This window comes from Salmo trutta, chromosome 20 (assembly GCF_901001165.1).
Source record: "Salmo trutta chromosome 20, fSalTru1.1, whole genome shotgun sequence".
Classification (NCBI taxonomy): Eukaryota; Metazoa; Chordata; class Actinopteri; order Salmoniformes; family Salmonidae; genus Salmo; species Salmo trutta.
The window spans coordinates 50,137,954-50,151,424 of record NC_042976.1 but is presented as its reverse complement, the minus strand read 5'-3'; the positions used below and the strand labels follow the sequence as shown (position 1 = coordinate 50,151,424).

At 42.7% G+C, this 13,471-nt stretch overlaps 2 protein-coding genes across 10 annotated transcripts in view; one reads left to right on the top strand and one right to left on the bottom strand.

The window, feature by feature from the left end:
• Window positions 1-11,792, top strand: part of ppp2r3b (protein phosphatase 2, regulatory subunit B'', beta) — a 67,920-nt gene extending 56,128 nt beyond the window's left edge. For 2 of the 4 annotated variants that reach the window (XM_029703633.1, XM_029703636.1), the window contains 9 exons: window positions 2,916-2,990; window positions 3,241-3,327; window positions 3,539-3,695; window positions 4,324-4,372; window positions 4,644-4,733; window positions 4,871-5,046; window positions 7,283-7,401; window positions 7,509-7,615; window positions 10,525-11,792. In XM_029703633.1, the coding sequence (XP_029559493.1) occupies window positions 2,916-2,990; window positions 3,241-3,327; window positions 3,539-3,695; window positions 4,324-4,372; window positions 4,644-4,733; window positions 4,871-5,046; window positions 7,283-7,401; window positions 7,509-7,615; window positions 10,525-10,645 (981 nt within the window). In that variant the 3' untranslated portion in view covers window positions 10,646-11,792. Of the gene's footprint in view, window positions 1-2,915; window positions 2,991-3,240; window positions 3,328-3,538; window positions 3,696-4,323; window positions 4,373-4,643; window positions 4,734-4,870; window positions 5,047-7,282; window positions 7,402-7,508; window positions 7,616-8,004; window positions 8,070-10,524 lie in introns of all 4 variants that reach the window. The other 2 variants (XM_029703635.1, XM_029703634.1) reach the window with 2 other exon arrangements.
• An 18-nt stretch (window positions 11,793-11,810) lies between these two features.
• The window catches only part of si:ch211-269e2.1 (cohesin subunit SA-2), a 48,493-nt gene continuing 46,832 nt past the window's right edge, over window positions 11,811-13,471 (bottom strand). For all 6 annotated transcript variants that reach the window (XM_029703626.1, XM_029703631.1, XM_029703629.1 and 3 more), the window contains one exon: window positions 11,811-13,416. In XM_029703626.1, the coding sequence (XP_029559486.1) occupies window positions 13,284-13,416 (133 nt within the window). In that variant the 3' untranslated portion in view covers window positions 11,811-13,283. The remainder of the gene's footprint in view (window positions 13,417-13,471) is intronic.

Here is a 13,471-nt window from a genome sequence, read left to right as displayed (position 1 = left end):
TGTTGTTTAAGTGTTCCCTTTATTTTTTTGAGCTATATATATATATATATATCACTCACTTCCAGTCAAAAGTTGACACACATACTCATTCCAGGGTTTTTCTTTAGTCTACAATGTAGAAAATAGTAAAAAAAAAGACATACAAACAAACAGAAGCTTAGGCCTAGCCCCAGAGAGAGCGATTTGCCGGCGACATGTTACGACACTGACATATTTCTTTATCCTTGTCAGATACTAGTGCGTCTGCTATACACATAGGCGTACAGAAGGGGGCATACATTTTCGATCAGAATATTTCTTATATTATTACGTTATATGAGTAACTGATAAGAGAATGATCAAATAAGGGTAAATGAATCAATAATCCATCATTAATTAGTAGTTATGTAGCATGGATAATTAATGATTAATGTACTGAACGTTAGTCTCAAAGGTCTAGTAGAGGCTTGAAAGGGAGAGAAGTGTGTGTGTGTGTGTGTGTGTGTGTGTGTGTGTGTGTGTGTGTGTTTAGAGATACCGGGAGGAGCCTTCAAGGTTCTCCTAATCTATGGGGAAAGGAACAGGTAGTGCTGGAACAGTGGTAGCAGGTCAAGGAAGAGATACTGTTCACCTACTGTCTGTGCGTATGTGTGTTCATAGGTTATCTACTTTTGGGTGTGGATGTGTGTGCGTAAGCGGAGAGAGGATAAAATGAACATCTTTGTCATTTGGACCTCAGAACGTTCTCTGAATAAACTGAACAGACCTTTTGCAGAAAGCTGAGTCCTTGCGTAATTATGAACCCAGTGTCTTACAAACCCTGGGGATTAGTCAAGGCTTATTGATTGTTAATTTATAGCATTAGGATATAAAATTCCATTATCAGTAACTCTGGTAGGCTTTAAACATTCTTCCTCACCTCAAATTCAACTGTCGGAGTCAGTTGGAGTGCCGGTGTGCACTGCCTTCATATCAGGCCTGCAGTATTGTAGCCTAATAACCATACTACTCCAAACCTTCACAAAAGTTTCTAAACTTTATTAAGGTAATATCAAAAGCAAGTCGAGCCATTGTTTCTAGGGAAAATACTAGCAGGATATTATATTGCGGCAAACACAACATTACAGTTTAAACTTAATATGGCCAGAGAAAATGGCTCAACAGAATGAAAAACATTTGCGAACTGGTTTAAAATTTCACAAAAGTTTTGAACAGGCTTTATTGCAGCAATTACCAAGAAAGGCTAGTGCCTACCTTACCCAACAAATGAAAGCAATAGGCTAATGATATTTATTTTACAACAGGTCTACTTATAACTTACCTTTAAATACGGAGCACACAATTAAAATGACAGATCTTACTTAATTTAGCACACAAAAATGTCTCAACAGAATGAAGCCTAACCTATTTTGAATATTTAAATAACTGGTTTAGATGAATTAATATGCCTACAATAATAACAATGATATACAATAATAATAACAATACAATAAAAAATGCATGATAAAAAAAAAGTTCCAAAAGCATCCTACCTGAATAGGGTAGCCTGCATTTGAATAGGGTAGCCTGCATTTGTTCTCGCCAACGTTCTTCTCATCTTTGTCCACTACAATATTAAAACGTTTCCATGCAGAGGACATTCCCCTTGTAAACTTTACACTATAAGCATACTCTCAAACTTTTGTTTTAATTAAATGAAAAAATCCTCCATCTTAGCAATCAACAATGGCCTCCTCTCTTGCTCTCTCCTCAGCAGCAGATGCATGCACGCAAAGAGTGAGAGAATGGTGCAAAAGTGCGAAATCGGAGTGTATGACAGGATTGGCCAAAAGTCGTCAATTACCGGCTAACATAAACCCTGCTGTCTGCCTACCTACCTGGTGGTGTACCGTATCTGCCCCACATTGGACTGATTCATATTCATGCTGGCAGATCCGTCTGGGCCGTGACAAAACACCCGTTAGCATACCGGGAGGAGATGCCTTCTGGCACTCGCCGTTTAATTTGTATTGCGACGCCGGGGCGAATGGGCTCTGACTGTTGTGATGAATGAAGGAAGGATTGGCGCCGAGTAGATGTGACTGTCCCAGGCAGTTTCCTCACCCTGGTGATTTATGGGTTTTTCTATTATTTCATTTCTCACGGGAAGGGTTAAGGGGGGAGGAGTGGGCACACTGCAGTCCGCCTCAAAATAAAGCCATTTTAATTTCACTGCCGCCTTCGCATTTACATCAACGTTTAGTTCCTTTCACCCATCTGACAGAGAGGGGTTAAAAAACGACAGAGGGGGCATGAGTGATTTTCATGGCTTGGATAAAAGCACAGTTCATTGGCGATTCAGCTCACCAGTCACCACATGAAAGCATCTGTGTGTGTGGTGGTCCAGCATGGAGAATATGAGCAGCTATATAACAGAGCAGGCCTCTTCTCTCATTCCTCTCCTATTGTTTCCATGGTCTCAATGTCTCCACGATGTCCCCTACTCATGCCGGACATTTAAAGGGATAAGAGTCTGTTAGATGCTTTCATACTTCAAAAGTGCAATTCAATTGTCCTCCCAATTTAGATTCTTCCCATTCATCTGCCATTGCGGTCTGCGGATTTCTCCTAATGCATAGCTGGATCTACACAACAGATGGAGCGGCTATATGGATGGACGCTGCTTGACTTTAGGCCACCTTTTTGAAGTTCCAATACATCTTGAATATGGTGTTTGAGCTAGTCAAGCCCTTTCAACATCTCTCCAACAGGCAGAGCAGAAAATGGGGTCTGTCTTTCTGCTACTAACTCTCCAAAGTCTCCAGAGAGTGATTTGACATACTTTTCTATGTTTGATTGTCTCTCTGGTGCTTGTCTTGTGGCAAGGCCCAGTTAGTCCTCTGGACCTCTCCCCGGCCTTGTTGTAATGTTATTAACCTCCTGTCTGTGTTGTTCAGGATGTGGTGAACTCTCACACAGGCCTGGCCTTCCTGAAGGAGGCGTCCGACTTCCACTCACGCTACATCACCACAGTAAGTCATTATATATACCACACCAAAAGACATTTTGGCATTTTTCAATCCATACCACTTGGTATGTCTACAGAGGTTAACGTGTGATGTTTAATGTAATGTCAAATGTGTCCTATCGTGACTGACTCTGAAGCCTTTTTGTCATATACAGATTTTTTCTGTGGATGAGTTGAAGTGATCTTGTCTGTGGATGAGTTGAAGTGATCTTTTGAGTGTTCTGGAGGCTATTAAAGCTGTGTGTTGTCTGCAGGTTGCCCAGAGGATATTCTACAATGTGAACAGGTCATGGTCAGGCAGGATCAGCTGTTCAGAGCTCAGGAAAAGCAGCTTTCTCCAGGTAGGAAGGAAGCTTTGAGGTGGAACTGATCAGTTGTCACATCTACAGTAATGCTGTGAGTCGGATGAAGATGAGGCCCACCCTCTTGTCGAGTCTAGTTCCTCCAATGGTTTGGGAGCTTTTTTCCTCACTATATCTGTTAAAAGTGCTAAGTAAGTCACCAGTGATTTTGATTTTGGCTGGTTGGTTGATGAATTGATTGGTCCAACAGAACGTGGCCCTGCTAGAGCAGGAGGAGGACGTGAACCAGCTGACAGAGTTCTTCTCCTACGAACATTTCTACGTCATCTACTGCAAGTTCTGGGAGCTGGACACAGACCATGACCTCTACATAGACCAGAGAGACCTGGCCCGACACAACGACCAAGGTACACACACACACACACACACACACACACACACACGACCTCTACATAGACAAAAGAGAGCTAAGGGGTATGTCACGTAGCGGGATATAGAGTTCACAAACTCAATTCTCAATTAAGGATAACCGTTGAGTTGGAAAGCGCTAGCTTCGTGACATACCCCTTTGGTCCGACACAACGACCAAGGTGTGTGTGTGTACACACAGAGGATTACCAAGGCAACCTTAATGTTCAAGTGGAGTCCAAGTACTTTTGCTCCCACACACCACTCCATATGTTCCTGGTCATGAAGGAAACAGGAAAGGAAGATCAATGGGGCAATAGGCCCAACTCGTCCACCCACCCACCCCCCAAATGAATGTCTTGGTTGAATTGGATGACGCCATGTCTGGCTTCATTTATTAGTCCTATAGATCTCCCCTACAAGCAGAAATCACTATTTATTGTATGGAAAAGATAAAGGAGAGGTTAACAGTTAAATCATTCACTTTACTTACCAATGAGCTGGATTTATGATCTGTGACTGGATCACATCTATAATGAAAGACCTTGTATACAGTAACTCGCGTCACATTGTTATCTTGCCTAGTTTGTGAAGTTTATTTTTTATTTTTTTCCCTATGTTTTCCAGCTATCTCCCACAAGATGATTGAAAGAATATTTTCTGGGACAGTTACCAGGTAAGAGACATTAACTAATTAATGGCTGTTATGACGTTCCACACTGTGTTCTGTATAGACTCCTTTCACTGAGTTGAGGTTGGCTTGGGTCCCCTGTGTGTTTTTCCTTAGATAAACGCAACATTTAATCTACTATTGTCTAAAGCTCTGTGTAGATACTGCTATTTTCTAGAAATAAACAAATATTCCCTGCAAATGAAGCTTGATAGAATTGAAGGTGAAATTGGAGTGGTGTGTTTGAGTGTTGCCCTACCCATCTCTCTCCTCCCAGGGATAGACGTCTGCGTAAAGACGGTAGGCTGAGCTACGCTGACTTTGTCTGGTTCCTCATCTCCGAAGAAGACAAGAAGACTGACACCAGGTACTACATACAGTAACACCAGTCTCACATTGGAAACAAAATAGTCCCCCACCCCCCCTCTATATGGAGTACTGATTTGTTGGTGATACCACTCTATCCTGTGTATCTAGCCTGTCTCTCTCTTTCTCCCTCCACAGTATAGAGTACTGGTTCCGGTGTATGGACCTGGATGGGGACGGTGTGTTGTCTATGTACGAGCTGGAGTATTTCTATGAGGAGCAGTGTGTGAAGTTGGAGACCATGGCAATCGAGCCCCTGCCCTTCGAGGACTGTCTCTGTCAGATGCTCGACCTGGTCAGGCCGGAGGTCGAGGGTCAGACACCTAAACCCAAATTATAAAATGGTTTCATAATGACATGAGACAATAGATACGTGTTAGCAATGAAGTAAAGAGCTAGCATGCACACACACCAGTACATCACAGCGACTGGGACAAATAGTAATACATTCCTGCACTGAATGAAAGACTGACTAATCAAAGGGTTCTAACCTTTACGTATTTACAATTTATTTGACAGCACAGTCAGAAATTAGAGAAAGAGATGCATGTAGCGGGACAGACAGATGAGATGGGCTGAGGCAGGATTCACAGCCACGTTGCCAGGGGTATACAGTGCATTAAGAAAGTATTCAGACACCTTGACTTTTTCCACATTTTGTAACATTACAGCCTCATTCTAAAATGTATTAAATTGTCTCCCCCCCCCCAAAAAAAAAAAAAATCTACACACAATACCCCATAATGATGAAGGAATAACAGGTTTTTACAAATGTTAGAAAATATATTAAAAAGTTCAATTAAATATCACATTTACATAAGTATTCAGACCCTTTACTCAGTACTTTGCTGAAGCACCTTTGGCAACAATTATACCCTTTAGTGTGATGCTATAAGCTTGGCACACCTGTATTTGGGGGAGTTTCTCCCATTCTTCTCTGAAGATCCTCTCAAGCTTGGTCAGGTTGGATGGGGAGAGTGTCTGCACAGCTATTTTCAGGTCTCCAGAGATGTTCCATCGGGTTCAAGTCCGCACTCTGGCTGGTTCACTCAAGGACATTCAGAGACTTGTCCCGAAGCCACTCCTGCATTATCTTGGCTGTGTGCTTAGGGTGGTTGTCCATAGGGTCATTGTCCTATTGGAAGGTGAACCTTTGCCTCAGGCTGAGGTCCTGAGTGCTCTGTAGCAGGTTTTCATCAAGGATCTCTCTGTACTGTGCTCTGTTCATCTTTCCCTCAATCCTGACTAGTCTCCCAGTCCCTGTCGCTGAAAAACATGCTGCCACCACCACACTTCACCGTAGGGATGGTGCCAGGTTTCCTCCAGATGCGACACTTGGCATTCAGGCCAAAGAGTTCAATCTTGTTTTCATCAGACCATAGAATCTTGTTTCTCATGTTCTTAGAGTATTTAGGTGCTGGGCTGCCATGTGCCTTTTTACTGATTAGTGGCTTCCGTCTGGCCAATCTACCATAAAGTTATTGTTGCAGTGCTGCAGAGATGGTTGTTCTTCTGGAAGGTTTTCCCATCTCCACAGAGGAACTCTGGAGCACTGTCAGAAAGACCATCTGGTTCTTGGTCATCTCAATGACCAAGGCCATTCTCCCCTGATTGCTCGGTTTGGCCGGGTGGCCAGCTCTAGGAGTCTTGGTGGTTCCAAACTTCTTCCATTTAAGAATTATGAAGGCCACTGCGTTCTTGGGGCCCTTCAATGCTGCAGACATTTTTTGGTTCCCTTCCCCAGATCTGTCTCGGAGCTCTTAGGACAGTTCCTTCGACCTCCATAGCTTGGTTTTTGCTCTGACATGCACTTTCATTACATTTACATTTACACTTTCAACTGGGACCTTTATATAGACAGGTGTGTGCCTTTCCAAATCGTGTCCAATCAATTGAATTTACACAGGTGGACTCCAAGTTGTAGAAACATCTCATGGACGATCAATGGAAACAGGATGTACCGGAGTTCAATTTGAGTCTCATAGCAAAGGGTCTGAATATTTAAGTAAATAAGGTATCTGTTTTTTACTTGTAATAAATTGGCAAAAATGTCTAAACCTGTTTTCGCGTCGTCATTATGGGGTATTGTGTGTAGACAGGATTTTTTTAATCCATTTTACAATACGGCTGTAATGTAACAATGTGGGAAAATGGAAGGGGTCTGAATACTTTCCGAATGTATTGTGTGTGTGGTCCGGAGTTGGTACTCCAGCACACGACTATGAATGCTAGCCTAGTTTGATGCCACAAGTAGCTGTTAGTTCCAGCGCGTAGCATTTTTAGACCGAAGCTTTGGTAATTTGCTAACACCTTCCCACCTTCCCAGACCTGGGTGAAAAACACATACTATATGCCACAACTGAACATGTTTGAGGTGTTTCATTTAGTTTGAGACAAAAATGACTACAGTATTGGTTCCAATGTACCAGGTAAACTAAATCAAGCGCAGCTCAGGTATTTGACATTTATTTGACCTAGTTTGGGAGTACCACTAAATCTTGAAAAGCAGCTAAATTGGGCATAAAAAAATGAGATTTCTATTCTCCCCAGGAAAGATCACCCTACGGGACCTGAAGCAGTGTAAGCTGTCTCACATCTTCTATGACACCTTCTTCAACATCGAGAAATACCTGGACCACGAGCAGAAAGACCCCTTCTCTGTTGTAAGGGTAACTATTGACTACGACAGGATGTTATTATTACGCAGGGATGATATGACCTCAGAGGCTGTGGGGGATGATGGATAATGGAGTTTTTGTTGGTTGTCTTTTGTAAGGAGGCTGAGACAGAGGGCCAGGAGATCTCGGACTGGGAAAAATATGCAGCGGAGGAGTACGACATCCTGGTTGCCGAGGAGACTACTACTGATCAGTACAACGACAGGTAAGACGGACGGACTGACTACACTCAACCAGTGTTCTATAATTTACTGGACAGAATCGCAGAAGCCTCTTGTTGATTTAATGACAAATCTCTCATCAGTATCTGTTTCTGTAGAGGAGAAAGTCAATAGTTGAGTTCACAGTTGGTTAGGGGACTGACTGCTCTCCTGAAGGATCATTTGTGCTTTGACCTATTTTGCAGTAGGAATGCCAGGGTTAGTGACTGTTGGTGACTAAGCCAGGGTTAGATTATCACTGTAGATGTTATGTATGCAAAGTTTTCTTTGTTATGGCTTGACTTCAGGAGGATTGCTGTGTTTGTGTAGAATGATTATAGGGGGCCAGTGTGAGGGACAAGGCTGTTAACAGGCTATTGTGTGGTGGTTTTAGGAACACCACAGACTTCTAAAGACAGGCTGGGTAGGATGAGGGGAGAGGCTACTTTGCCTGGCCAGGTAAGAGACCAGGGTGTCTGTCTATCCTCAGGGTGCAGGCTCTCTCTCACTCCTTCACTCTCTCCATGCTCGCTCAGTTCCAATTCCACCCCTAGCCTCTAGGTACATGTCTAAAAGGATTGGATAGGTAGTAGTGGGTAGGTACATGGTAAGCACTCCACCTTGTCCTCTGATAAGCTTGGGTGTATTTTTTGCCATAACTACACTCTTTCTACACTCTGTTCTTTCAACACCTAGGACGTAGGGAGGTAGGTAGGGGCTACAGGCTGAAATGGAATTGATATGGCAGCTGTGTTTCAAAACCAATCCCTTCCTCAGCACTCTCAGTGGAACTCTTCACCATCAGTATTTTCCCACCTGTTGCTCCTGTTGTTGTCCTGACCTGTTTATCTCTTGAACGATGGTAGCTCCTCCATGGAGTTGATCCCTGCATATCTACTGTACCACTTTTTGTCCTGTCTCATGTAGGTACTTTCCACCTCGCTACCCCTACCCTGGCCAACAGCTCTGCACCCCCCCACAGCAACTTGACCAAGCCTCCCCCACTTCTCCTTCACCCAAATCCAGATAGCTAATGTTCTGAAAGAGCTGCAAAATCTGGACCCCTACAAATTAGCTGGGCTAGACAATCAGGACCCTCTCTTTCTAATATTATCCACTTCAATTGTTGCAACCCCTATTACTAGCCTGTTCAACCTCTTTCGTATCGTCTGAGATCCCTAAAGAATGGAAAGCTGCCGCGGTCATCCCCCTCTTCAAAGGGGGAGACACTCTAGACCCAAACTGTTATAGACCTATATCTATCCTACCTTTCTAAAGTCTTTGAAAGCCAAGTTAACAGATCACCGACCATTTCAAATCCCACCGTACCTTCTCCGCTATGCAATCTGGATTCCGAGCTGGTCATGGGTGCTCCTCAGCCACGCTCAAGGTCCTAAACGATATCATAACCGCCATCGATAAAAGACAGTACTGTGTAGCCGTCTTCATTGACCTGGCCAAGGCTTTTGACTCTGTCAATCACCGCATTCTTATCAGCAGACTCAATAGCCTTGGATTCTCAAATGACTGCCTCGCCTTGTTCACCAACTACTTCTCAGATAAAGTTCAGTGTGTCAAATCGGGGGGCCTGTTGTCCGGACCTCTGGCAGTCTCTATGGGGGTGCCACAGGGTTCAATTCTCGGGCCGACTCTTTTCTCTGTATATATAAATGATGTCGCTCTTGCTGCTGGTGATTCTCTGATCCACCTCTACGCAGACACCATTCTGTATACTTCTGGCCCTTCTTTGGACACTTAACTAACCTCCAAACGAGCTTCAATGCCATACAACACTCCTTCCGTGGCTTCCAACTGCAAGTAAAACTAAATGCATGCTCTTCAACCGATCGCTGCCCGTCTAGCGTCACTACTATGGACGGTTCTGACTTAGGTATTTGTAGTTGTCCACATATTCTAAGTGTCTGGTTAGACTATAAACTCTCCTTCCAGACTCACATTAAGCATCTCCAATCCAAAATGAAATCTAGAATCGACTTCCTATTTCGCAACAAAGCCTCCTTATGCTGCTAAACATGGTAAAACTGATTATCCTACCGATCCTCAACTTCGGCGATGTAGTTTACAAAATAGCTTCCAACACTACTCAGCAAATTGGATGTAGTCTATCACAGTGCCATCCGTTTTGTCACCAAAGCCCCATATACTACCCACCACTGCGACCTGTATACTCTCGTTGGCTGGCCCTCGCTTCATATTCGTCGCCAAACCCACTGGCTCCAGGTCATCTAAGTCTTTGCTAGGTAAAGCCCCGCCTTATCGCAGCTCACCATAGCAACACCCACCCGTAGCACATGTATATTTCACTTGTCATCTCCAAAGCCAACTCCTCTTTTGGCCGCCTTTCCTTACAGTTCTCTGCTGCCAATGATGAACGAACTGCAAAAATCACTGAAGCTGCATACTCATCTCCATCACTAACTTTAAGCATCAGCTGTCAGAGCAGCTTACCAACCATTGCACATGTACACAGCCCATCTGTAAATAGCCCATCTAACTACCTCATCCCCATATTGTTTAATTTTTTTGCTCCTTTGCACCTCAGTATCTCTACTTGCACATCATCTTCTGCACATCTGTCACTCCAGTGTTAATGCTAAATTTTAATTATTTTGCCACTATGGCCTATTTATTGCCTTACCTCCCTAATCTTACTACATTTGTACACACTGTATATAGACTTTTCTATTGTGTTATTGACTGTACGTTTGTTTATCCCATGTGTAACTCTGTGTTTGTGTCGCACTGCTTTGCTTTATATTGGCCAGGTCGTAGTTGTAAATAAGAACTTGTTCTCAACTGGCCTACCTGGTTAAATAAAGGTAAAATAAAAAAATGCAATGCTTTTATTTCACAATGTGGAAGAACTTCTCTCTCGCTCATATATTCTCTGTAGGTATGACAATGCTCTGAGTCACATCTCCAGTGAATTGGGTCTGAGGACAGAGGAGAGACATTTCTTTGAGATCCCCAATCCTCACTGCAATCTGGACTTGGATGAGGACGACTTTGAATGACCAGCACTGGGAGACCAACAAAACAGGGAGAAGAAGCGGCTACGGGCTACAGGACATATAGCAGTGTGAGCAGTTGAACGCCAAACCAGAACCACAAACGTTCACACTAAACGATGGTACAGATACGATCACACGGCTAATTCTGAACCACAGACACTCGTCAAACTGGGAATGAAAACAAGCGCTACCACCAAACTACAGGACAAACAAACATCACATGGTTACTTAGTGGAAGTTGGCAACCACAGGAACAGGAAACGCCCACCAGACTCTAGGCAATACAGGAAGAAGACACATTCTGTGGTGGGAAGTAGCATCTTGATCTGCCAAACAATGCAGGTGCCGTTACCAGCTCTTACCTTTAAGTAGAAGACACTTCAGTCCATGGCCTCAAAAACCCCCTCATGTTTTGCCTTTTTCTTTTTTTACTTAGTTAAGGTACAAACACATTGTTGCAACAGAGTGATAAGAGAAAGGTGCTGTTGTCATCTTCGCAGTGGTGTTAAACATACACTAATTGGTTTAAATGCTGGTTCCTACTGGGTCCTGGCTCAACACTTCTTGGTTGTGACTATGTGGTGGCTCGCGAGGCAATTCAGGAGGCCTTGGGTGGGTTGCAGCGTAAAAACATTTAGGTCATTAGGAGATCCGAGAGGCTTTTTGGTGGGTCGATCACAGCATGAAACAGTTTGGTAACCATTAGACAAGAGCCACTGCAGCGCACTTAAATTATTAAGTTAATATCCCACATCAATGACAAACATTGTTTTGTTACTCATTCTTAGGAATTGGCTAATTCAACATTCCAGAGATATGAACCATATTGAGTAGTTTCTGATCCGATTGCAAAGTAAAAAGGTATGGTCTACCTGCTGGGAGGGGCAGTAGAGTGCTGGAGCTCAGTCCAAATGCCTGGCAAGGCACAGACAGTGTCTAACTGTACAATATTGAGTTCATCAGTATAACATATTCTGTCATATGCTTTTTTTGTGTGAGATGGGGTTATAAATTTGTAATCTAAACTGTAAATATTTATTTTGTGCTTGCTGTGTTGAAAAATAGGTGGTCAGATTTGTTTAAATAAAGTACTTTAATACAGGAAGTAAAATGTATCTTTTGTTCAAATAAAGATTCTGGCATTTCTTCATGGAAAGAAGCAAGAGCATTTTGTGCGAGTAATATTTATTGATGGTACTATTTCCAATGACACAAGTCAATTAAAACAGGTCTGATCAGTTACTATGACCACACACCCTTCCAGACCACATTGTGTAAAAATCTACCATTAGAACAACAAATGAACAGTGGTGTGTTTCAATAACAATCCTATTTAGATCTCACCTACATTATCTGATCCATAACACAATCACCTACTAGCTAGGGCACATCTGCAGTTCAATCTTGTACAATACTGGTACAGCAACCTGACTCATTGATAATCATTGTCTATATGACCCTAACCCCTTATACACACACACACACACACACACAATATGCTTATTTTATAATCAAAACACTGGCACCAAAATAGCATTTGCTACGATTTAAGTTGGCATTTTCATGAATATGCTTTTAGTGTAAAAACGAGCCCATTAGCTTTCCCTAAAAGCTGTTGATATAAACAATCGAGTTATGCTTTGTACTCATTCTATCAAGCTTCAGTACTATTTTTATCATTCTTTAGTATCTAGAGGGACTTTTCCCAAGAGCGAAGCCCAATTATGGGTCAAGTATAACAGCACCAGCAGATACATTGGTTTCAATACAAATAAAAAGAGCTTATATCCATAATGCACCACATACTTGATTCCAGGACAATTACCCAGTGTAATTAGTCTTAACCTACCATTGGTACAGCATCTTCTCTAAGGAAGACTGTCAAATTATTTCTACATGGGCTGAAAGCTGTTAAAAAAAAAAAAAACTTTTGTCAAAGAGCCAGTTCTATTTTGACAGTTGGTTTAAATAAGGTTACAAAAAAATACTCCAACCATGTCTCAATAGATTAAAGCGGCTTGCAGGTCTCATCTCCTTTCCTACATCTGGATGGGGGAAAGCCTACACCATATTACTTTCACCCATCCTATTTTCTTCCTCTTTCAAATCAGTGCCATGAAGGCGAGGAAGCAAGACTGTTGTCCCTTTTGATAACTAAGATGCGTATAAGGGTGTTTATCTACTCCCTTCAGATGTCCAGCCCTCTATTCCATCCCTGTCCAGACACGACCCCTAGCCACCTGTGTAGATATCAATAGGTATTGGAGTTCTAAGCAACATGGTACTACCACCACATCCTTTCTGATAGGCAAGGTGATAATGTTTGTCATATTGCTTATACATATGCAGTCCTCCTTTGCCTCCCATCCATTTTTATATCGACTCATCACATGCGCTGCTGCTACTGTTATGTTGCCTAGTCGCTTTATTCCTAGTTATATTTAAATAGTTACCTCATCCACCTACACATCGACTCGGTACTGGTACCCCAAGTTATCGTTACTCATTGGTGTATTTATTATTACTTCACTATTTTCTTTCTCTCATTGTTGGGAAGGGCCCGTAAGTAAGCATTTCACTGTTAGTATACACCTCTTGTTTACAAAGCATGTGACAAATTTTGTTTAATCCATCTTCTAGTTCACAGGTCAACCTCCACGGTGTCCACATCCAATTCCTCGTTAGCGTGGAACGGCTCCTCTGAAATCACTATGGTCGGCGGGGGTTCTCTGACGATGGGACCAAGCTCAACCTCTGGCTTCCTGTCCTCTGGGCTGCCCGGGTCAAAGACATAATTAATAGAACGATTATACTCTATGGTAAGAAACA